Raw genomic sequence first — 23095 nt, 5'->3', positions numbered from 1 at the left:
TGACAAATAATTTAAAACAAACTCTCTCAAACTTAAGAAACAACCAATCCCAAAGCTACATAAAATGTTGCAGAAAACATAACCTCATGTCAAGTTACTAAATGAATTTTATGGGGTTAGTTTAACTCTGAAATCAAAACACAGCAAAGGCAGTATGTCCACCTAATCTGCATCCATTAAAATGAAAAACAGAAAAAATAATGGCTTTAAAAGTGTAACAAGGCGACCTCTTTACTCAAAACAAATGCATACATACCAAAGGAAAAATTCTAAATTATAAGATTAAGGAATAAAATTCAACATTGCCATGAATAATTTTTTTATTAGAAAATCCACGAATAACTGAAACCAAAATGAACATCTAAATTAATGTTCAGAGCCAGGCACAGTGGTGCATGCCTGCAATCCCAGTACTTTGGGAGGCTGAGGCAGGCAGATCACTGAAGGCCAGGAGTTTGAGACCAGCCTGGCCAACATGGTGAAACCCTGTCTCTACTAACATTACAAAAATTAGCTGGGCGTAATGGTATTCGCCTATAATCCCAGCTACTGGGGAGGCTGCGGCATGAGGATTGCTTGAACCTGGGAAACACAGGTTGCAGTGAGCCAAGATCACACTACTGCACGCCAGCCTGGGTGACAAAAGGAGATTCCATCTCAGAAAAAGTAATCCCAGCTGGTAAAAATAATAGAGAAAACTACAAATATTCCAAGTAAAATGAGGAATAAACCAAGAGCAGTTACATCAACACAAAATAAGCAGAGGTTTAGACAGAGGAAGGAAAATCCATTTGTATCAGCAACATCAACAATGAATCCATCAGTAAATAAAACAAAACTTGAAAGCACCTGAAACTAACACTAACCCCAAATGTCAGATCCTAAACATGAGGGAAATGACTGACCTTGACTGAATAATAAAAGAATAATTTTTTAAATTGGGAGGCATATTTATGTCTAGATGGGATGGCCTAATGACATTAAAAAAACAGCTTTAAAACTTCGAGTGCTGTTATTAGAGTCATGCCTTATACAGGTAGGCTCTGAAGTCAGCCCGGAAAGCCTAATTATAAAACCATACAAGGAAATGCTATTATAGCCACTAATACTATCACGAACATTTACATCAGCTGACATGAGAAAATGTCTAGTATAAAATGTCTTCGCGGTGGGGGCAAAAGGTGTAAACAAAGAGGTGCAGCATGATCTCATGGGTACATGAAGGTAAAGACACAAATATACGGAGTAAACACTCTAAAGTAAGCACCTGGCCACCTCTAAGTGGTGAGATCACCTGATTTGGTGCATTTAACTTTCGCAGAAAGTCCTATATAATTTTTATAAATTTGGAAGAAAGTTTAAACGTAAAAAAGGAAAAAATAAATAAGTACACCAAAATATTAACACTCTATGTTTTGAGGTGGCTGGATTGTGGCTGCTTTTTATTGCGTTAACATACTTTTCTGTATTTTCCAAATATTCTACATGAATCACAAAAACAAAACTCTACACACAGATGATAAGACGTGAACCAAAACACACTAAAAAATTTATTTGGTCCTTATTGTCCTTTGTGCTTATGCATGTCAACTTCTCAGGTATTCTCCTATTCTCTAACCACAGTATTACTTTTAGCATTAAATTCTAATTTCACCAGCAATTGCTCCAATCAGAAAGAACAGAATGAAACTGTTTGAACTGTTTGCACACATGTTCAAATCAAAACGGAAAGCCAACTGCAGTGAAGAATCAAGAAAGGCATGACTCAGGAATCTTACCGTAAAACTGTTGTTGACGTTTTTGGTGCTGGATTCAGCCACGCTGGCATCTGTCAGATCCACCTCATCAAATATGATTGACTGGAAAGAGACAAACACAGGGACTAAGGCACAAAAAGACAGGTACACCCCTAAGCACCAACCAGCGCTGCCCACCACACCCCCGATCCCTACCAAGCACCCACAGATGCCCAAGTACCTTGAAACTGTAGCCTCCAATCAATACGCCAATCCAAATTAACCCACCCACCTGCTTATAACCAAAAGCTTGGGCTTACAGGTACAGTGTGATGATTTTTTTTTTTTAATCCACGAACTTTATTTGACATTGTATTAGTGGAGGAAAAAAAAGAGAGAACCAAAGCAAAGAACTCAATGCTGTTATTTCTGTGTTTACTACCGTCAATACCAGTGTTCCCTTTGACATGTGAAGTATGTTCTCACACAGTGTTTTAGCTGAGAGAAGGCCGGGGTCCGGACTGAGGATTCTATGTCCTTCCAGCTTGTTCCTCCAGCGAGCACATGGAGGGGGAAGGTCCTAGCTACAACAAATTCTTATGGGAAAGAGAGACAGGTCTACCTAGAAGGGGTCTGGCCGTGAAAGGAAACAAGAGAGCAAAGCAGAAGGAGCCTGATCCTGGAGAGAGAGATGCTCCAGGGCAGGGCTGGGAATCAGGCCTGGGGACCTCTCCCTGTTTCCCTCTCGATTCTCCCCAGGCCCCGCGCACAGCCCCTGCCTCCTGTTTCCCTTATACCATCCCCTCTATTTTACAATGGCTCTATGCGGAACCCTGGAGAAGATCAAACTAGTAACTCAGAAAAGAGACTCAATCTTTTAAGTAACCTTCCCCTTCCCCTCACCCCAAGAACTAACTGTAAAAGGTTGTTTTGTCATTCTTTTTTAAGTGAGGGAAGCTGTCAGAATCCTCTCTAAACAAGCTGCTTTGCTCCATTTCAAATTTTAATGCGATAACTTTCTAGGGATATGTCTCAAAATGTAAATGATTCAAATTCCAGATTTCTTAAATATCAAAATATTACTAATGACACCAATACTGACACAAAAATACAGATATTCAGAAACCCAGCCAACAACTGGTGAAAGTCTAACACCGAAGGTCTAACACCACGGTGCTTAAATACGGCAGTAATCTGTGACTTTCACTGGCTCCCCCTCCTCTAGCAGCACCCACTTGGTGCTTCTAGCTTTAAATCTACCTACAATAGGGCATACAGAAAGAAGGTTAATTGCAAGAAAGCCTAAAAATAAAGAATTTCCCATTTCTGTTCACGCACAAAGAAGCTCAATATACATAAATGATTATTTAACATTAAGAAGATAAGATTTATATCCCTGTGATCCCCCCACCTTTCTGAAAGAAAGATATCCAATTGTAATGTGGCTATTTCTGTGTCTTTTTCCTTTTCCCCATTACTGATGACATTAAGGGAAAACGAATAAAAATTAATTTTGATAAGAAATAAAGCATGCCTTGAGACAAAACCTGACAGTGTAAAGTGTTACAAACTCACTGGCAAGAACAGATGTGAAAATCGAAGCTTCTCCCACACAAGGACGAACTCAGCATCCCGATTCCTCCCCGGGACCTCCCGTGAGGCCTCACCTTTGCCGTTTTGGCATAGTACAGCGTTCGCCCTCGTAGCTTAAAGTATCTCCTTTTTGATCGCTGGAATGAATTGTTCTGTTTGGTCAGCATCCCCTCTTTGATGATGGTCTGAAAGTACAGAAACATATTCATAAATGTGCATTTCAAGGTGCCCTTTCACTCTTCCGACTGAAACGCACCCTGTTGTGGCTGAAACACATTCTTGTCTCTAAGAGAAAATATTTCTCACACTCTCACCAGACCTTGACCTACGCACAGGCCCAGTGCGCTGCTGGGGGCGTGGGGGATTGCACCAATCTTATCCCCTAAGGGGCAATGCATGCCTGTGTGGGTGGGGGTGTCAGGGGCCCAGGGTGTGCCCTGGATGCTCTTGTAGGAGTGCTGAAGGGACACTGAGGCTCACAGGGCCACAGTACACAGCAGCTGGGAGGACACTGGGACGCAGGGCCAGTGCATTCTCCAACTTCAGCATTTGATATTTTTCAGCTATTCTTGGCCTGTCTCTGTGTTCTCTGGCCCCCTGCCATTTCTCAGGATCTTGCTGCCAAAGCTTTCTACGTCAGTTGCTCTGAGGCTCAGCAGCTCCAGGCCTGCACCCGCAGCCCAATCTACCACTCACAGGCCGGGCGTGTGCATCTACACACACATGAGAGGGAAGTACCTCAGCCACAGACACTAAAACTTCTCTCAACTCGAAAATCTGATGAGTTCCCCCAGTAACACAAGATACTCTCTTAAGAGAATCCAGAAATGGATTCTACAGTCCCCTCACCTTGGCTCAATTAAAGCCAAGAACGAAAGGGGCACTGCTTCTCCCAGAGCTGCTCCCCTACCTTATGTGGCCCATGCCACCGAGATGTCAAATATGTAAGGAGCTACTTGGTCATGAGATGTTTTGAAGTACTTGGAGCCATTAACACAGTCAAAAAGAATAAGCGACACGCATGAAGACAAGAACCTGGCTCTCAGCGTTCCCACACTATGTTATGCCCCAGCTCACAGCAATGCCCAGTCCACAAGGAGCTTCGGCATGGAAACAGAGGGAGGCTTCCTAAAAATTCTGTTCAAAGACAAGCACATTGATTCAGAGAAGCTTTTGCTTAATTACTAAATCCCATATACCTCTGTACTTGATGTAAATGTTTTAAACAGCACATGTACAAAGTTCTTAGGTATCTACAAACCCTTAAAGCTTCCTAAGATAAAACCAGCAAGAGCAAGTCACAAAAGACTCATGTCCCCACCTGTACCAGAATGCAAGAACAGAACACTGCACTGTCTGGTCCATCCACCAGCCGCTCACAACAGGAGAGGGAATGGAACAGGAAGACTGTAGAAAGCCCCCAGCCCCACATACCATCAACATGTAGACAGGCACCAGGACCACACCCAGACAGCACAGCACAGGCCAATGCACAGTGCCCAGGGGTCTCTTCTCCTTATCCCGCAACAGGCCATCCTCACTGTGCCCTTGCTGGGTCGGGGGGAACTGGCTGCATGCATGACCACTTACTTTCAAGAGCTCCTTGCTCACCAGCACGTGCCAATCATGGTGAACTCTGCTTTCAGCACTGGCCCAGTGGTACAACACCAGCCCTTTCCAACTCTAGAGGATTAGTGCAGTGGAGACCTGCTTAAGAATCTACTGACTCATTCTTGGCTTATACATTCACCTCATACTTCTGAAGAAGGCACCCACCCTCTCCCCAGTAATTAAAGAGTGCCAGGAAGGAAAAAGAGAGGAGCCCAACATTATCCAACGATCAAGCATTCTGATGAGCTTGTTTGCCAGAAGTGACTTCCCCATCCCCACACCCTCCCCCAGAGACAGCAGGGATCCCCAGGCTACAGCTAGCACCTGAGATACCATCCAAAATGGAACAAGGATGATCAAGGCAGAGAGAAAGCCTCTGATCCTTGTAATGAGAGGACAGAAACCAGTCTTCAGTGTGAAGGACTGGGAAATGGTATTTGTTTCCAAATATCCTTTTTAGATCCAAGTACACATAGATGACACTCATTTCAAATACATCTGCACAGAACAATGCCATCCATGGAAGCCTGAAACATACACCACGAGACCCTCGGTCTGTTGATCTCAAAGGCCTCACTGTGAAGACATCTCTCCTGGCCCCCCATTCATCTTCCTTACCTCTGCAGGGAAAGTAATCACTTCCATCTCTTCTCGAAATGAAAAAAAAAAAAAAAAAAAAAAAGCAAAACCAACAAGCCAAAACCCAGAAAAGTTATGTTATCTTTAAAGGACAGATGCTGGAGTATTTTTTCTTGTGCCTCCTGCTAGACATCTCACACATAAAAGAAAAGCAAAATTAAAACACAGCTCACTGACTGCACCACATATACTTCACACACACACACACACACACACACACGCACAATCTTTCTGAGGGCGGATGAGAGTCTGCGATCTTGGGCTGCCCAAGGAGAGCTGCCGCTCTATTTATAGAACAAGAGTGCTCAGAAAAAGACTGGTGGGTTTCAGCGGAAAAGGCTGGGGAACAGATAAAGACCATGATTTCTTTGAAGCCTTCTCACAAACTGCATTTCTTCTCCTGATTTGCTGCTTGTGAGTACTATAGATATGCTGTAGAATATATTTTTAAACGTTTAGTCAAAAGCAATGAACCAAAAGTGGTCAAGAAAATAACAACTCAAAATAATGTGCTGTGTTTTGCACGTGGCAGCTGTGAAAAGCACCCACAGGAAACGCTGCTCGGCTGACAAGGCCTCTGCTTGCCCCCCAGAGCAGAGTCAGGAGTGAAAGGGTCACACCCCTGCACAGTTCGCTCAGGCCATACCAAGCCACCGGACTCTAAGAGTCACTTTGTTGGGTTCTACGCACACACCAATGGGCCGACTGTTGTTCAAGCCGTCTAGGACGCCCTTATTCCCAGCAGAGGCAAATTTGCAATACACACAGCACCAAGAAAACTCTCAAGCTCCAGTCAGATAGAGAGCAGCAGGTGGAATGTGAACACGTGCCCACCCGCAAATACAGGCGAGACACCAATCCCAATGCTGGGCTCCCTGGAGGAAGCTAGTGAGAGCACTGGGCCTGAACTGGAGTGTGGTCCTGGGTCCTGGCCATCCAGTGACCCAACAGACACATGCCCAACCCACAGGCCCAAGACTACCATGTGGAACTGCTTGGGGAGAAGCGCCAGCCTCCAGTGGTCCTTGCTTAAGAGTAAGACAGCTGTAAGAATGCCTTTGAAAGTGGCTTCAAACCACAAGGCAGAGAAAAGTCCAGAATGGACTCCCCAAGCCCAGGTCAAACACGCACCCACTAGGCATTCTCTGTCTGGAAGGGACCAGCAGGCCCAGTCACAGGGTGAAGCTGCCCCCTCTCTGGGAAGGCAGTGAAGATCTCTTTCCTCCCTCCCTCCCTCCACTCCTTCCTCCAACACACGGCCACATCACCAGGTGCTGGACACTACACTGGGTGCTGAGGGCTACATGGGCAGGAGCTCAGACCAGAGAAGAACAGATGTGTGCATGCCAGAGTGCTCTGGGATGTGGGGCACAGGGCAGTGAGCGATGCCCTTTAAGGGAGGCTGCCTGAGACGACAGGTGTCTGAGCAGGCCAGGGAGGAGGGGCTGGACAGCCAGAAGCCCACAGCTGCTTCTTAGGGCTAGGGACAGAGTCCAGTGGTGGCTCAGAAATACACTCTGGAAAGCTGACTGTGGCCACAGTGGGAAAGACGAGGGGGTTGAAACGTGGAGGATGGCAGAATACTCCAGAAACTCACATAAGGGGGTTTTTGGTGACAAGAATCTGGGGTGGCAGGGGAGAAATGAACATAGGCATGAGAATGTTCAGAAAGATGTGACAATTGACCAAGGTGAAGAGGAAGAGACAGGACAGAAATCCTGGACAACTCCAAAGAGTGTGGCTCAGTTGCAGAGGGTGTGGGTTTCATTCTGGACGTGCTGAGTCTGTGAGCCTCAAAGTAGCCAGGGGAATTCAGTGTAAGCAGACAACCCGCTCTGCGGGTCTGTAACGTAGGTTCAATGCAGGAGATGCCTTGCCAAGGACCCCCAAGGAGAAGGCATGGAGTGCACAGAGGCCCAGGGAAATGGGAACCCAGGGACATCAACATCAGGCAGAAAGGAGGAAGGCAAGCCAGAATAGGAGAACAAGAAGACAGTGGACAGAAGCACAGAAGAGGAGAGAGCATGTCAAGAAGATCGTATCGATATTGTCCAATGCAGCAGCGAGGTCATAAATGGGAACTGAGATGAGGATAAAGGATGCAGCCACCGGGGGTCACCAGGACCTGCCAGAGCGAATGTGGTGGCCTGATGGGGTCGAAACCAAATCAAATCACCCTGAGTGTGACTGGCACAAGAGAAAGCAAAATGACAGGTTTTTTCCAACTTACAACTTTCTTTTTATGAACATGGAATCCATACTGTACATACTGTATTTGACCTTGCTATTTTTTCTGTCATATATTATCACTATATACCCACATCAGCAAATGCATTTTTGCCGACTATAGAGTATCTCATTGCACCTACACACCCTCGCCTCCATCATTCACCTGCTTCCCACAGCCGGAATGTTTAGAGTGCTTCCTGTTCTCTCAATGCTATCAACAGAATTTCAGTGGATATTCCCATAAGTAAGTATCTGCTTATGTCTTCAACTATCCTTAGAGCAAATTCAGACAAGTGGGAATTTGGAGACCAAAGGTAGCCCAGGAACAGACACTCGAAGATTTGGAAGCTTGATGTGTAAATAGGTGGCCCTGCAAAACAGGGTATGTGGGGAGAGGGACTTCAGCAAAGGGGCTGAGATGGCAGGTTACCCAAGGACACCACACTCGTGAGCTCCTGGCAGACTCTGAATGTGCTAGAGAGCAAAAGGCAGAACTTCAAAACCTCCAGCAGATGATACAGAATTTCCAATGACTTTGGAATTGAAAAACGTTTCTTAACTATAATTGGAAAAAATATTAGACACAAGCTATGACTGGCTAAACTCAACTGTATTACAATTGAGAACTTCTGCTCATCAAAGACACCTCAAAAAGAGAGGAAAGCAAAGCCAAGGTGTGGGAAAATATGTATACTACTGCTGACAGCCAGTCAGTAACCGGAATACAGCAGAAACTCCCAAAGAACAGGCTGGGCATGGTGGATCATGCCTGTAATCCCAGCACTCTGGGAGGCTGAGGCAGGTGGATCACCTAAGGTCAGGAGTTCGAGAGCAGCCTGGCCAACGTAGTAAAACTCTGTCTCTACTAAAAATACAAAAATCAGCCGGGCATGGTGGCAGACACCTGCAATCCCAGCTATTCAGGAGGCTGAGACAAGAGAATCGCTTGAACCCAGGAGGCAGAGGTTGCAGTGGGCCAAGATCTCCTCATTGCACTCCAGCCTGGGTGACAAGAGGGAGACTTCCTCTCAAAAAAAAAAAGAAAAAAGAAAAAGAAAAGAAACTCCCACAGAATGATAAAAAAGAAAAATGACCAAAAAGAAAATCGGTAGAAAGTGTGAATCGGCATTTACCAGAAGAGTAAGTCAAATAGAGACTAAACCCCAAAGGATGCTTAACCCTGGGGGATGCCACAGAAGAGCCCATGGGCCAGCACCCTGGCGCTCAGCTGTACAGGTGGGTCCATGGATGTTGAGTCCATGACTGTGCTTCACAATTTATGTGTATACTCCATGTATTATTCTGCATGTAAAATGGTAAAGGGAAAAACACAACCAACATAATAATGGAAGTAAAAGCTCAGACTATTAGTGTTCATGTCTCCAGCATGTAAGGAGTGAGGATTTCCACATTTACCCAGTAAAAGAAGAAACAAATGAAAAACGGCTGCCACACGGGGTGAAGAAAATGGAGGGGGCCAACCAAAAGACACATGTCCAGAGGCTGAGGGCAGCAAGCCACAGCCTGCCCAAAGGCACCGGGACAGAGAGGCTGGAGGCAGACAGTTGGGAAACTGGGGAGGGGGACAGAAAAATAGAAAGGAGTGAAAATTAGCCAAATGTCCACTTCAGCCATCTATCTATCTGTCCTTAGACCTTCCCAGTCTTTCAATGACAAAGCAGGTAAAACAGAAACCTAACTATGCTAATTAAGCAACATCATCCAAATGCACAAAGCCCCCCAAAAAGTGGAAATACTAGCATAAAAAATTGACATACAAATGTTTCAGTGGAAAGAAGCTGTTACAACTTATTGCTATCAATTCGCATCCCTTTGTCTGTTTGTTATGCTTGTTTTTGAGTCTGGCTCTGTCACCAGGCTGGACAGAGTGCAGTGGTGCAATCTCTGCTCACAGCACTCTCCACCTCCCAGGTTCAAGCGATTCTCCTGCCTCAGCCTCCCAACTGGCTAGGATTACAGCCTCACACTGCCAGGCCAAGCTAATTTTTTATATTTGTAGTAGAGACAGGGTTTCACCATTCTGGCCAGGCTGGTCTCAAACTCCTGACCTCAATCCACACTCCTCAGCCTCCGCACCCAGCCCAATTTGCATGCCACTTTAAATTTTCATGAGTATTTTTATATTTGCTTGTCGTCTTAACAGAACAAACATTGTGGTCTATGAGACAGAAACAAATATTCCAGTCAACAAATAAGAAAAGTGGTAAACAGAGAGACCGAGTAACTTGCCCAAGGTTGAACAACTAATGACAGGTCTCAAAAGAAATCCCAGGCCTCTCCAATTCTATCTCGAAAGCTTTGTCTGCGGTTTGCAGTTGATAAGCATCATGATGCACAAATAGGAAACAATCAGAAAACTATTTGTCCATGAAACATAACGCACACACTACATATTCAAAGTCCTAAAGGTTATCTTCAACACTTCTTCGTACACAGCACATCTCCTGCCCGAGCAGGGGCCATCTTCATCTTTTAATCCTCACAGCAATTTTGAAATTGGTGGTAATATTCCCACTTTACACATCAGGAAACTAAGGGGCAGAGGATTAAGTAATTCACCCAAGACCACTTGGCTAATAAATGTCACACCCAGGATTCAAACCCAGAGCCCAGACAATAATACTTGTTGGGAAAATAAAACTTCAGCATAAAAGTCTGCTGATAATGGATTTAAATCAATTAAGCAAAAGTAAATTCCTGTATCTACTCAAAATGCTACCCATAGATTCATCCTCATTCAGGAACTACCTGCCACTTGCCGATCACGAATCTACCTATATCCTAATCTTAGCGCATCCTGGCAGAAGCTGAGGGAGTGTGCACGGCCAGGGCAGCAACGGAATATGTGCCACACCAGCGTCTCCATGACACCAACGGCCAGCAGGAGAGAGCACACCAAGCAACTGCTGCACTGCAGAATTCCACTCAGCTGCGCAGAGCCAGGCCCTGAATCTGGTGCTGCCACTGACAGAAAGGAACCCAACACAGGTTTTCTGAAGACCCCAAAACACCAATCCATGGAAAAAGGACAGTCATCCTTCCTTTACCAATCAAGATAATCCAATTTCCCCATTGCCACCACCCTGGTTTTCCTCCTTCAATGCACTGCCACCAAGATCAAAAGTGACCATGTTCCAAAGACCCTAAGCCAAAGTTTCCACTGACAGAAGGAGGGACACCTCATTCCTGTCCCCACTAATGTGAAAAAGGACCGAACCAAAAAAGCCAAAAAGTGGCAGCGATATGTATGCCCAAACCCCCAAGAGAGCTGCTCCAGATCTGCCCTTCATTTGGAGTTCACACCCACTTTCCCTAAACCCAGGACACATCTCTTGCTGCGGTATGGCCAACACTGTTAATTTCCCCATGAACATACACAGACATCCTCACTGCTCACAGGATCTTGATTCTGAATTGGGGGTGGTGGTGGGGGTAGGAATTTCTTCACAGGGCTAAGCCCCATCGCCCCAGTTATGGTCAAGGAGACCTAAGCCGTTCTGTTGGGGGCGGGGAGGTAGACAAGTGCTTGGCTGGTACCTGGGAACACATGTAGACTCAATGCCACCTTTGCTTTGAATGAAAATACACTATCAAGTGCTGCAGCAGCCATGTTGAGGCCACAAGGTAGCCAGGGTGGGTCCTGATGACACCAACCTGCAGCCAAATTTATTCCTGTCTGATAACGACAGGTCGGCTGAGTTCGCTCCCGATCGGTCAGCGTCACTGCGACTCCAATCTAGTCTTGCATGCTGGTGTCCCAGGGGCCAGGCCTCCACCCTGAAACATACTTCATCTCACTGTTCAGTGACCCCACATTTCCTCTTTAGTTAATAATAGCATCACCAAAGCTAAAAGTAGCAGCAGGCGCTCAACTCTTTTTCTCCTTCACTCCCCATTTCTAATTGGCTCTCTAGGATCATTGGTTGTATTTGTTAAAATAATGGAAGATTCTGCCCCTCATCTTCAGCCCCACCTACCTCAGGACTAAGTTGTTCTACCTCTTGTCTCTGGGCCTCAGTGCCTCTCAAAGCATGACCCAGACCACCACACATCAGAACCCCCGGAATGTTTGTTAAAAATGCAGGTGACGGCTGGCCTGAAGGCAGTGAGCTACCTCAAATGATGGTTCACAGTCAGGTACAGACTAAGCCCCTTGCTCTATTCTTTACCCCATTCTCACTACTTCACTGGACTAGTCTAAAAAAAAAAAAAATTCAGGTTATTAAAATAATAATATAGAAATAAAATAAATAAAAAGCAAGTTGTTGCTCCACTCCCAACCTCCTGAGCCTTGGAAATATGGATTTTTGCCAAGAACCCAGGTGGTTCCTAAGCACACCAAGTTTGTTCTCTGTCCATCCTGCCTCCAACCTGCTGCCACAATTCTCTCTCTCAGCGGGAGGATCTCAATCCCAACTGCCACTACAATTACCTGGCAAGCTTCGAGAAACAGTGACCACTGGCCCCACCCCACTCGTAATCAGCATCAGCATGGGAAGGACCAGGGAGCCGCAGTGTTAGAAGCTCCCAGGGACTGGAAGCAACATAGGGTCTCAGAGCCCAGGGCCCACTCACAAACCTCCTCTGGCTTTCCTCCTTGTCTAGGAAGGCTTCATGTGGCCCATAGGGCTCCTCCCAATCTGACAGGCTTCTCTCTCACCCCTCCCAGAACTACCCAACCCAAACAGAATCCACTCCTTTATTTCCTCACTATTTTGAATATACCCTTTCCTCTGCCTGGAAATCCTCAGCTCCTCTTCTACTGGCTGGAAAACGCCTGAGCTTCAAGATCCAAGTCAAATGCTACCACCTTCGGGAAGCTTTCCCAGACTCCCCCCAGGCAGAACTAGCTGTCACTGTTTTGCAAGTACATGAACATCCATTACGAGGTTGTCTCCCTCCCCAGACCAACAGTCCCTGGGTTAAGCAGGTTTATTTATCTTAATCACCCCAGTGCCTCAAGAAGTTTTTAGTTTTATTTTTGTTTTGAGACAGGGTCTCACTCTGTCAACCAGGCTGGAGTGGAGTGGTGCAATAACAGCTCACGGCAGCCTTGACCTCCTGGGCTCTAACGATCCTCCCATCTCAGCCTCCCAAGTAGCTAGGACTACAGGTGCACTAATTTTTTTTTTTTTTTGCTGTTTTTTTGTAAAGACAGGATCTCACTATGTTGCTCAGGCAATCCTCAGGCCTTGGCCTCCCAAAGTGCTGTGATTGCAGGCATAAGCCACCACAGCCAGCCAGGAAGTTTTACAAAATACCATAAAGGGCCAATATCCTTAATCTTTAAAGAACTTATAAAAATTGAGACCAGACTAACAATCTGGTAGAAAAGGGGCAAAAAATATAAACAACGTTTGACAGAAGAAAAAAAATACAAAAAGCTCTTAAACACAGGAAAAGATGCTCAAGCTAGCTCATAAGAGAAAAATATAACTAAGTGAAAATACTATTTGCACCATCAGACCGGCAAGAAACAAGGCTCACGCCCAGAAGGCCGTAGCTCACATCCCAGCTACAGAAGGATTAACCAAAATAATAGTAAAAACGGGGCCAGGCACGGTGGCTCAAGCCTGTAATCCCAGCACTTTGGGAGGCCGAGGGGGGTGGACCACAAGGTCAACAGATCGAGACCATCCTGGTCAACATGGTGAAACCCCGTCTCTACTAAAAATACAAAAAATTAGCTAGGCGTGGTGGCGCGTGCCTGTAATCCCAGCTACTCAGGAGGCTGAGACAGGAGAAGTGCCTGAACCCAGGAGGCGGAGGTTGCGGTGAGCCGAGATCACGCCATTGCACTCCAGCCTGGGTAACAAGAGCGAAACTCCAAATCAAAAAAAAAAAAATGGTTAAGTGGTTACCTCTACGGAAAGGGAACGACAGGGTAGATGAGACAGGGAAGGCACACACATGATTTTACAAGGACTCCCTGGCAAGGGCAGCACCCAGCAGGCTAACTGAGCTCTGAAATGCTCCAGGTTCAAGTGGAAGCACTTTCCAGAGAGCACCCACGTATCCACATAACGACATTCTAAGGGAGGCGCAGGAAACGTTCCCATTTCGCAGAACCATGGGCAAAGAGGAGAAAGAATCAGTATTTCTGGAGTGCCTACTGTGTGCCAGGAGCTTATGTAAAATCTGTATTTAATCTGCCCTGTACAATAGTTATGGCCCCATTTTACTTATGAAGAATTTGAGGTCCAGAGAGGACATGAACACCTACAAAGAAGTGACAGGTGTGGGCTTCAGACCCAGATCTGTCTGATTTCAACTCTTTCCATACTTAGACAGCAAATGAAAAACAATTTTTATGTCTGGGGAAGACTTACTTTTCATTATTTTTGTCTGTACAAGTTCAGACTAAATTATAGCCATAACCAATCACCCTACTTTTTCTGAAAGTGAATTTATGCACAAACCCATCTCCCCTACACGCCAAAGGCACAAACCTTAACCACCAGCAGCAGGAGCGACATCCCGAAACACACAAACACTATTTGTGGTTCATTATGGTAGGAAAGACTTAGCTTCCACGAAACCTACAGAACATCTCCCTATCAAGCTATGGAATGAAATCACTGTTTCAATAAATGTTTATTGAGCACTTGAGTGCTGAGTGTGGCTTGGAATACTACGATGAAAGAGACTCAACCCCTGACCTTTCAGGAAACTGCTCCAGCAGAGGGATGCTTTACATCATAAGAAGTATCAGAAGAATTTGCTTTAAAATGCTCAGAAAAAAAGGGGGTAGGGATAGGGACATGGAGACAGATGAAACAAGACACAAGGCTGATGTGATTAATTCAACTGTCTCTACTTCTGTGTCTGTTTGGAAATTTCCATAAATTGTTTTCAAGTGTCATGAGAGGGGTGCGACAGGGCACTCTGGAAACTTGGAAGTCAGTGAAACACACCAGATGTCTGAAGCTGGTGCTGCCTGGCTTGAGGCAGCCTCCCCAGCTTCCTGACCTACCGATCCCACCTCAGACAGCAAGGCACCAAACAGAAAAGCACCTGAGAACAGTGTGGCACTGCTGCCACTATCAGCATTCAACTTCCTCTCCCCTGGCACGTGCTCAACCAGCTGCTTCCTCACCCGTTTTCTGACACTTGATGGAAATAAAGTCCCATGTTAAACGGCCCAACACACGGCAGACATGTTGGCTGGGAGTTACTTTTTATTCACTTAAGCCCACCCAGAGCCCAGCCACTGCTAACACCTACTATTCACATTCCAAGATAATATCCTTCACATATGTTTTCTCTTTTTTTTTTTTTTCTTTTCTGAGAAGGAGTCTCGTTCTGTCACCCAGGCTGGAGTGCAGTGGCACAATCTTGGCTCACTGCAACCTCCACTTCCCAGGTTCAAGAGATTCTCCTGCCTCAGCCTCCCAAGTAGCTGGGACTATGGGCATGTGCCATCACACCCGGCTAATTTTTTGTTATTTTTAATAGAGACGGTATTTCACCATGTTGGCCAGGCTGATCTCGAACTCCTGACATCAGGTGATCCTCCCGCCTTGAGCACCCAAAGTGCTGGGATTACAGGCATGAGCCACGGTACCCAGCCCCATCTGTTTTCAAGTGTGTAAATAAAACAGAAAAGTGGAGCTGGGCATGGTGCCTCAAACCTGTGATCTCAGCACTTTGGGAGGATGAAGCAGGCAGATCACTTGAGCCCAGGAATTCAAGACCAGCCTGGTCAACAAAGCAAGACTCCATCTCTGTAAAAACTATAAAAATTGGCTGAGTGTGGTGGCATACACCTGTAGCCCTAATTACTAGGGAAGGTGGGGCAGAAAAACTGCTTGGACCCAGGAATTTAGGCTCCAGTGAGCTATGACTGAACCACTGCACTGCAGCCTGGGTGACAGAATAAGACCATGTGTCTAAAAAAAAAAAAAACTCAAAATTAAATTGTCAGATGCTATGGCTCACACCTGTAATCTCAGCACTTTGGGAGAAAGAGGTAGGCAAGTCACTTGTGCCCAGGAGTTCAAGACCAGACTGGGCAACACAGTGAGACATCATCTCTACAAAAAAATTAAAAAATTAGTTGGGCATGATGGCACACACCTGTGGTCCCAGCTACTGGGGAGGCCAAGGCAGGAAAATCACCTAAGCCCAAGAGTCCAAGGTTACAATGAGTGACGATGGCACCACTGCATTCCAGCCTGGGTGACACCCTATGTCAAGGCGAAGAACGTGGCTCACGCCTGTAATCCCAGCACTCAGGGAGGCTGAGGCAGGCAGATCACTTGAGGTCAGGTGTTCCTAACCAGCCTGGCCAACATGGTGAAACCCCATCTCTACTAAAAATGCAAAATTAGCTGGGTGTGGTGGTGCACACCTGTAATCTCAGCTATTTGAAAGGCTGAGGCAGGAGAATCACTTGAACACGGGAGGCAGAGGTTGCAATGAGCTGAGATCATGCCACTGCACTCCAGCCTGGGTGACAGAGTGAGATTCATCTCAAAAAAAAAAAAGACCCTGTATTAAAAAAAATTAAAACACATAAAAACATAAACGGGAGTTATATGACGTACAAATTATTTAATAACTTAAAAGCAACAATAACTTGCTTTTCCAAACAGTTTGCCTGTCAGGCTAAAATACATCCTATTTATACCAAGACCTTGACCTCGCCACTTAGATAAGTATAGATTTATTTTCAGCACAGGAGTTAAAAGTTTAAACAAAGGGGAACATCATGAAGTTGTTCTACAGAATGTACACATTTATTAGGATATTACAAAATTTAAATCCTATGTTTTCACAAGCATGCCCTTTTGTATATCTGACTCCTGAAATTCAATCTAATTTGATCCAACAGTACTGTTTTGGCTGTTTTAGGACATTCCAGACAAGGCTGAGGGCAGCCGCTCCTCCATCCTGGATCATCGCCATGTCATGACACAGCCCCTCTTACCGTTAAGAGTCTTCCATTGACAGGAAGCATAGCACAGGACAGCGTGTTGTGCCTTTTTGTTTCCTTTGATATGACATACATATAATACATGCTCATTTTAGAAAATGCAGGCAAGCAGATGTAAACATAAAAATAATACAAATTCCGCCACCTAACACGGCCCCCCAATATCATCTGTGAAACTTCCTCTGCCGTCTTATTTCCAGTGCCTTACACACTGCTGAAATGCATTCTGTAAACATAGCTTTGCCTCATTTCCCCAACATCACACAGTACTGTCCCTGCCGCTGCCCTCCTCAATGACCTGGCTGGCTGCTTCAGGCACTAGGAGCTGCAGGCTCTGCCACTTTCTGGCTTTTGGACCTGGTGCAGCCACCAGGAAGTCGTGAAGTAGCACAGCACAGGACCCGCCCGCAGCACCCATTTTATCAGCTACTATCATTAACGCACTGAATCATTAAACCGGAGTGTTCTGGTGGAGCTTTGCCTAAGCTAAACTTGGACCTGGGGTGGTTTGCAACTTTTTAAATTTAATGATACAATAAACATGTTCATGAGCTTCATATGTAAGATTAGTTCCTCAGGACAGGGCCCCACTGTTAGAATTTTGGACCAAGAGTCTCTTGCAGTCATTCAGACACTCACTAAATCACTTTCCCAAATGGTTATACCCATTTCTGCTACCAGAGGGCAAAGAAGCTGCAGTAACTACAAGAGTTTCTAAAAACAGCAAAATTCCCACTTACACAAAACACTAGTTAGATATGAAAACACAGACAACTGTGACTAACAAGACAATAAAAATACACTTTGACACTAGACTCATGCCTCATTTGTCAGATCTCCCTTAAATGTAAGAAAAAAATAAAAATAAAAATAAATACACTCAGGCCTGAATTCTTGATAAATCTGGTTCTACTGGCCATCGAAGTACACAAAAACGTTCAACAACCACACAGAGAGAAATCAGATAATAGAGAACAACTTCTCAGACTTCCTTTTTGTCCAGCTTCTGAGTACGGGTCCATTTTTATCAGGGTTCAAATAAAGAGAATGTCAAATTGAGACTGGACTTAATGAAATGAGTATTATTTCAAGTTTATCAAACTATAAGAAGCACTGAATCAAGTCCATATTCTCAAATATAAAATGTAGAAGAGGCTGGGCGCAGCAGATCACGCCTGCAATCCCAGCACTTTGGGAGGCTGAGGTGGGAGTTCGAGGCCAGACTAGGCAACATAGCAAGAACCTGTCTCCACAAAAAATACAAGGTGTGGTGGTGCACACTTGTGGTCCCAGCTACTCAGGAGGCTGAGTGGAAGGATCACTTGAGCTCGGGAGATAGAGGCTGCAGTGCGTGGAGATCATGCCACTACACTCCAGCCTGGGTAACAGTGAGACCCTGTCTCAAAAAAATAAAATAAAACAAAATAAAATGTAGAAGAGAGTTCCATGGCAGTAAAAAATTCTGAAATGCAGATACTTCCTTTTAAACCCTTTAAATGTGTAAATGCCTCATAACCATCCATAAGAATCACTTTATGAACTCCACTGAGATTACCAAGTACTCCTGAGAAGCTCTGTGGCTGTTTTTCCATACTGCAAGGCTGTCTGCACAGCTGGGGAGGCGGACTCCAGCTGGAGAGTGCTCCTCTTCAACAGACGGTGCTGGAACAACCACACATCCACACAGGAAGAACGAAGCTGGAACCTGACCTCACACCACATACAAAAAATAACTCAAAATGGATCAAAGACTAAATATACTAATAATAGCTGAAACTATAAAACTCATGGAAGAACACGGATATAAATCTTGACTTAGGATTAGGCAAGGGTTTCTTAAGTATAACACCAAAAGCATAAGCAACAACAAAAAAAGAAATTGGACCTCATCAAAATTAAAAACTTTTGTGCCTCAAAAGACACTATCAAGAGAGTGAAAACACAACTCACAGAATGAGAGAAAATATCTGCAAATCATGTATCTGATTAAGGGTCTAGTACCCAGAATATATAAAGCAATCTTACAATTCAATAAGAAGACAACCCGATTTTGAAAATGGGCAATGGACTTGAATAGATTATTTCTCCAAAAAATATACACAAAAGGTCAACAAGCACAGGACAAGATGCTCAACATTGTTAGTTGTCGAGGAAATGAATAATATCCTATTGTTAAATTATTAAATATTATAATAAGTGGAAAGTGCTGGCAAGTATGGAAAAGTTGGAACCCTCATATACTGCTGGAGGGAACGTAAAATGGTGCAGCCACTGTGGAAAACAGTTTCACAGTTTCTCAATAAGATAAACATAGAATTACCTAGCAATTTAACTCATGCATGTACCCAAAAGAAATGAAAACAGGTCAGCCAGGCACAGTGGCTCACACCTGTAATCCCAGCATTCTGGGAGGCCGAGGCAGGAAGATCGCTTGAGCCCAGGTGTTCCAGACCAACCTGCACAACACAGCAAGACCTCATCTCTACGAAACATTACAGAATCAGCCAGGCCTGGTGGCACTCATCTGTAGTCACAGCCACTGGGGAAGCTGAGGTGGGAAGACTGCGCGAGCCCAAGAAGCAGAGGCTGCAGTAAGCCATGACTACACCACTGCACTCCAGCCTGGGTGACCGAGACCCTGTCTCAAATGTTAGAAAAAAATACAAAATAAATGAAAACAGGCATTCAAATAATAATTTGTACATGAATGTACACAGCAGCTCTCTATTCACAATAGTCAAAAGATAGACGCAACCCAAATATCTGTCAACTGATCAAACAAAATGTGGTACATCCACAGAACAGAATATTATTCACACTAAAAAAAAAAAATGAAGTTCTGAAACGTACAATGTAAATAAACCTTGAAAACATAGGGCTCAGTGGCTAAGCACAGTGACTCATACATATAATCCCAGCACTTTGGGAGGCCGAGGCAGTCAGATCACTTGAGGTCACAAATTGGAGACCAGCTGGCCACAACATGGGGAAACTCCCTCTCTACTAAAAATACAAAAACCAGCCGGGCATGGTAGAGTGCACCTGTAATCCCATCTACTCGGGAGGCTGAGGTGGGAGGATCACTTGAACCTGGGAGGCAGAGATTGCAGTGAGCTGGAATTGAACCACTGCACTCCACCCTGGGTGAAAGAGCAAGACCCTGTCCAAAAACTAAATGAAATATGCAGATTAGGCAAATCCACAGAGATGGAAAGCAGATTCGTGGCTGTCAAGGGCTGGGAGGAGGGGGAAATGAGGAGTCACTCACAATGGGGAAGCGATTTCCATGTGGGCAATACAAGTTCCCACACTAGCTTTTGGCTCAGAGAAGGCCAAGGTGCAACTTCCTTCAGTCATCCTGAATCCGGGTTCATCCAACACCAGCCACCTCTGCTATGCCACCGAAGTTCAACCCTAACGAGATCAAAGTCGTATACCTGAGGTGCACCGGGGGTGAAGTTGGTGCCACTTCTGCACTGGCCCCCAAGATTGGCACCCTAGGTCTGTCTCCAAAAAAGGTTAGCGATGACATTGCCAAGGCAACAGGTGACTGGAAGGGCCTAAGGATTACAGTGAAACTGACCATTCAGGACAGACAGGCCCAGATTGAGGTGGTGCTTTCTGCCTCTGCCCTGATCATCAAAGCCCTCAAGGAACCGCCAAGAGGCAGAAAGAAACAGAGAAACATTAAACACAGTGGGAATATCACTTTTGATGAGACCGTCAACACTGCTCAACAGATACGGCACTGATCTTTAGCTAGAGAACTCTCTGGGACCATCAAAGAGATCCTGGGGACTGCCCAGTCTGTTGGCTGTAATGTTGATGGCTGCCATCCTCATGAAATCATCAATGACATCAAGAGTGGCACTGTGGAATGCCCAGCTAGTTAAGAAGCACAAAGGAAAATATTTCAATAAAGAATCATTTGACAAATGGAAAAAAAAAAAGTTCCCAAACTAGATAGAGGTGATGGTTACACAATGCCATTAATGTACTTAATGCAACTTAACTGTATACTTTAAAATGGTTAAAACAGCAGGTTTAAAAGAAAAAGAGTGGCCCTCTTCCACCATTCTATAAGGACAAAGCACCATTCATCAGGAGATGGGAGTCAGGCCCTTCCTGTGGGGGAGAGGGAGGCAGACACCCTTCACCCTCAGACACAGAACAGCAGAGTGGGCAGCAGGGGATCAACAGACACCCACTATTCAGAAACACACATGGACATGGAAAACAGGGCCACTGCATAGGAATTTGAGGGGAGGGGAGGGCACGTCCAGAGCAGCAGAGACACAAGCCTGGGCCCGTGGCCGACCACCCCACGGCCAGCCCCAGATCACACCCAGCCAAGTGCCCAGAAAACAGCAATTCAAACCCGAAGCCTGGCAAATGCCAATTAAATTAGAACAGAAAGGGGGAGAGGGGAGGCTGATAGAAAAACATGCCATTAAGCACATGCACAAACCTGAAATGAATAATTGCAGAAAATGGAAGACCTTTTCAGAAAAGACGTGGTTCTTGTTGTTAGTAAGATGCAGGAAGACATGGCCTTTATTTAAAAAGTTAAAATTAAAATGTTTTTAAAGGACAGGGAGCACCAAAATGAGAACAGGATGAAATTAAAAGACAACAAGCTAAGATGCTGACCAAGATTAGAAGAGAAAATGAAAACAATCACACTAAGGAAAAATTAAAATCCAAATGGAAGGAGCCAAAGGGGAAAATGTACATTACAGAAAATGTCACTGGTGGCAAAAAGACAAAACTGAGAGGCTCCCAGAATACTGATGGATATGGCAGAGAGCGAAAAATACCGAGATGGACAGAGCGGTAAGGAGACAGATGGTCTAACCCACAGATAAGAACCGCCCCCCAAAAAATACAATAAATGGAGAGTCAATATGAGAGGTAGAGACAAAAGCCTTCCTAACAGAAAGCTACCCAACTCATTTTAAGAGGGTGGGACAACCCTAAACCTAAGCCAATCCAAACAATGGAAACAAAGACCTGCCAGCCTGAAATCTTGAAACTCCTAGGCACTCTTGTGCCAGGACTGAAGGGAGATGGGTTGCCGCCCTGGCCACAGGACACACACTCTCTTCTACCTACAACTCCAGCTCCACGACTCCATCTAGAAGATGAACACAGATTGCAACAGAGCAAGAAAGCCTTCAAAGTCCAAAGAGCCAGATGAAGATATGTTTCTGGGAAAATCAGAATGATTTGTGCATCAAAAAGAATGACTGTAACTGACTGTAAAACACTGAATAAAAATAGCCAGGAATCGATATAATGATACTCAGGGTGTGGGGGGTTTAGGGTTGCGGGGAGAGAAACATTTGCCTCTATTGGGGATGACTATTTACCAAATCCTTACCTTGAAAACTGGTAATTACCGGGCGCAGTGGCTCAAGCCTGTAATCCAAGCACTTTGGGAGGCCAAGGCGGGCAGATGACGACGAGGTCAAGAGATCGAGACCATCCTGGCCAACATAGTGAAACTCCGTCTCTACCAAAAATACAAAAAAAACTAGCTGGGCGTGGTGTAGTCCCAGCTACTTGGGAGGCTGAAGCAGGAGAATCGCTTGAACCCGGGAGGCAGAGGTTGCAGTGAGCCAAGATTGTGCCACTGCACTCCAGCCTGGCGCCTGGTGACAGTGAGACTCTGTCTCAAAAAAAAAAAAAAAAAAAAAGAAAACTGGTAATTAAACAGAAAGAATCCAGGAACTGCCCTACCTTTTTAGGAGGAGCTATGGTCCTTAACTCGGTTGAAGTGAGAAATATCTTTTTTATTTTTATTTTTTTGACAGAGTCTCGCTCTGTCACCCAGGCTGGAATGCAGTGGCACATCTTGGCTCACTGCAACCTCCGCCTCCTGGGTTCATGCAATTCTTCTGCCACGGCCTCTGGAGTAACTGGGATGGCAGGCGCCCACCACCACGCCCAGCTAATTTTTTTGCATTTTTATTAGAGGCGAGGTTTCACCATTTTGGCCAGTCTGGTCTCAAACTCCTGACCTCAAGCGATCCACCTGCCTCAGCCTCCCAAAGTGCTAAGATTACAGGCGTGAGCCACCTTGCCCGGCCCTGAGAAAAGACAGAACACCAATAGATAAATGTGGAATAAATGACAGAATGGGGAGGTGGGAATCTCCATTTTTCAAACTCTTACAATAAAATTCATTCAGGCAAGTCCTGTATTGTTATAAACGTGGAAATCATTTGGGGAAAAGGATATTTGCACAGTGCCCAGGAATCACCTGTTCCTTCCTAATTGTAAAGGGGAAATCCCATCTCCAATAAAAAGATCTGGTCAGACAAGGTAGCTC

General features: G+C 45.1%; 1 protein-coding gene and 1 pseudogene across 5 annotated transcripts in view; one reads left to right on the top strand and one right to left on the bottom strand.

Annotated features, from left to right (window-relative positions):
* The window catches only part of DGKD (diacylglycerol kinase delta), a 118415-nt gene that overhangs the window by 74643 nt on the left and 20677 nt on the right, over positions 1–23095 (bottom strand). For 4 of the 5 annotated variants that reach the window (XR_013519164.1, XM_078328855.1, XM_035306090.3 and 1 more), the window contains exons 2-3: positions 3404–3514; positions 1779–1859 (exon numbers count right to left, since the gene is read on the bottom strand). Coding sequence is in view for 4 of the 5 variants with exons in the window: in XM_035306090.3 (XP_035161981.2) it covers positions 1779–1859; positions 3404–3514 (192 nt within the window). In the remaining variant the exon portion in view is untranslated. Of the gene's footprint in view, positions 1–1778; positions 1860–3403; positions 3515–3585; positions 3874–23095 lie in introns of those variants that run through there. The other variant, XM_035306093.3, reaches the window with a different exon arrangement.
* On the top strand, positions 20145–20680 carry LOC118154698 (large ribosomal subunit protein uL11 pseudogene; annotated as a pseudogene).

The sequence above is a fragment of the Callithrix jacchus genome, chromosome 6 (genome assembly GCF_049354715.1).
Source record: "Callithrix jacchus isolate 240 chromosome 6, calJac240_pri, whole genome shotgun sequence".
Taxonomy (NCBI): Eukaryota; Metazoa; Chordata; class Mammalia; order Primates; family Cebidae; genus Callithrix; species Callithrix jacchus.
This window is presented reverse-complemented; position numbering and strand designations above follow the sequence as displayed.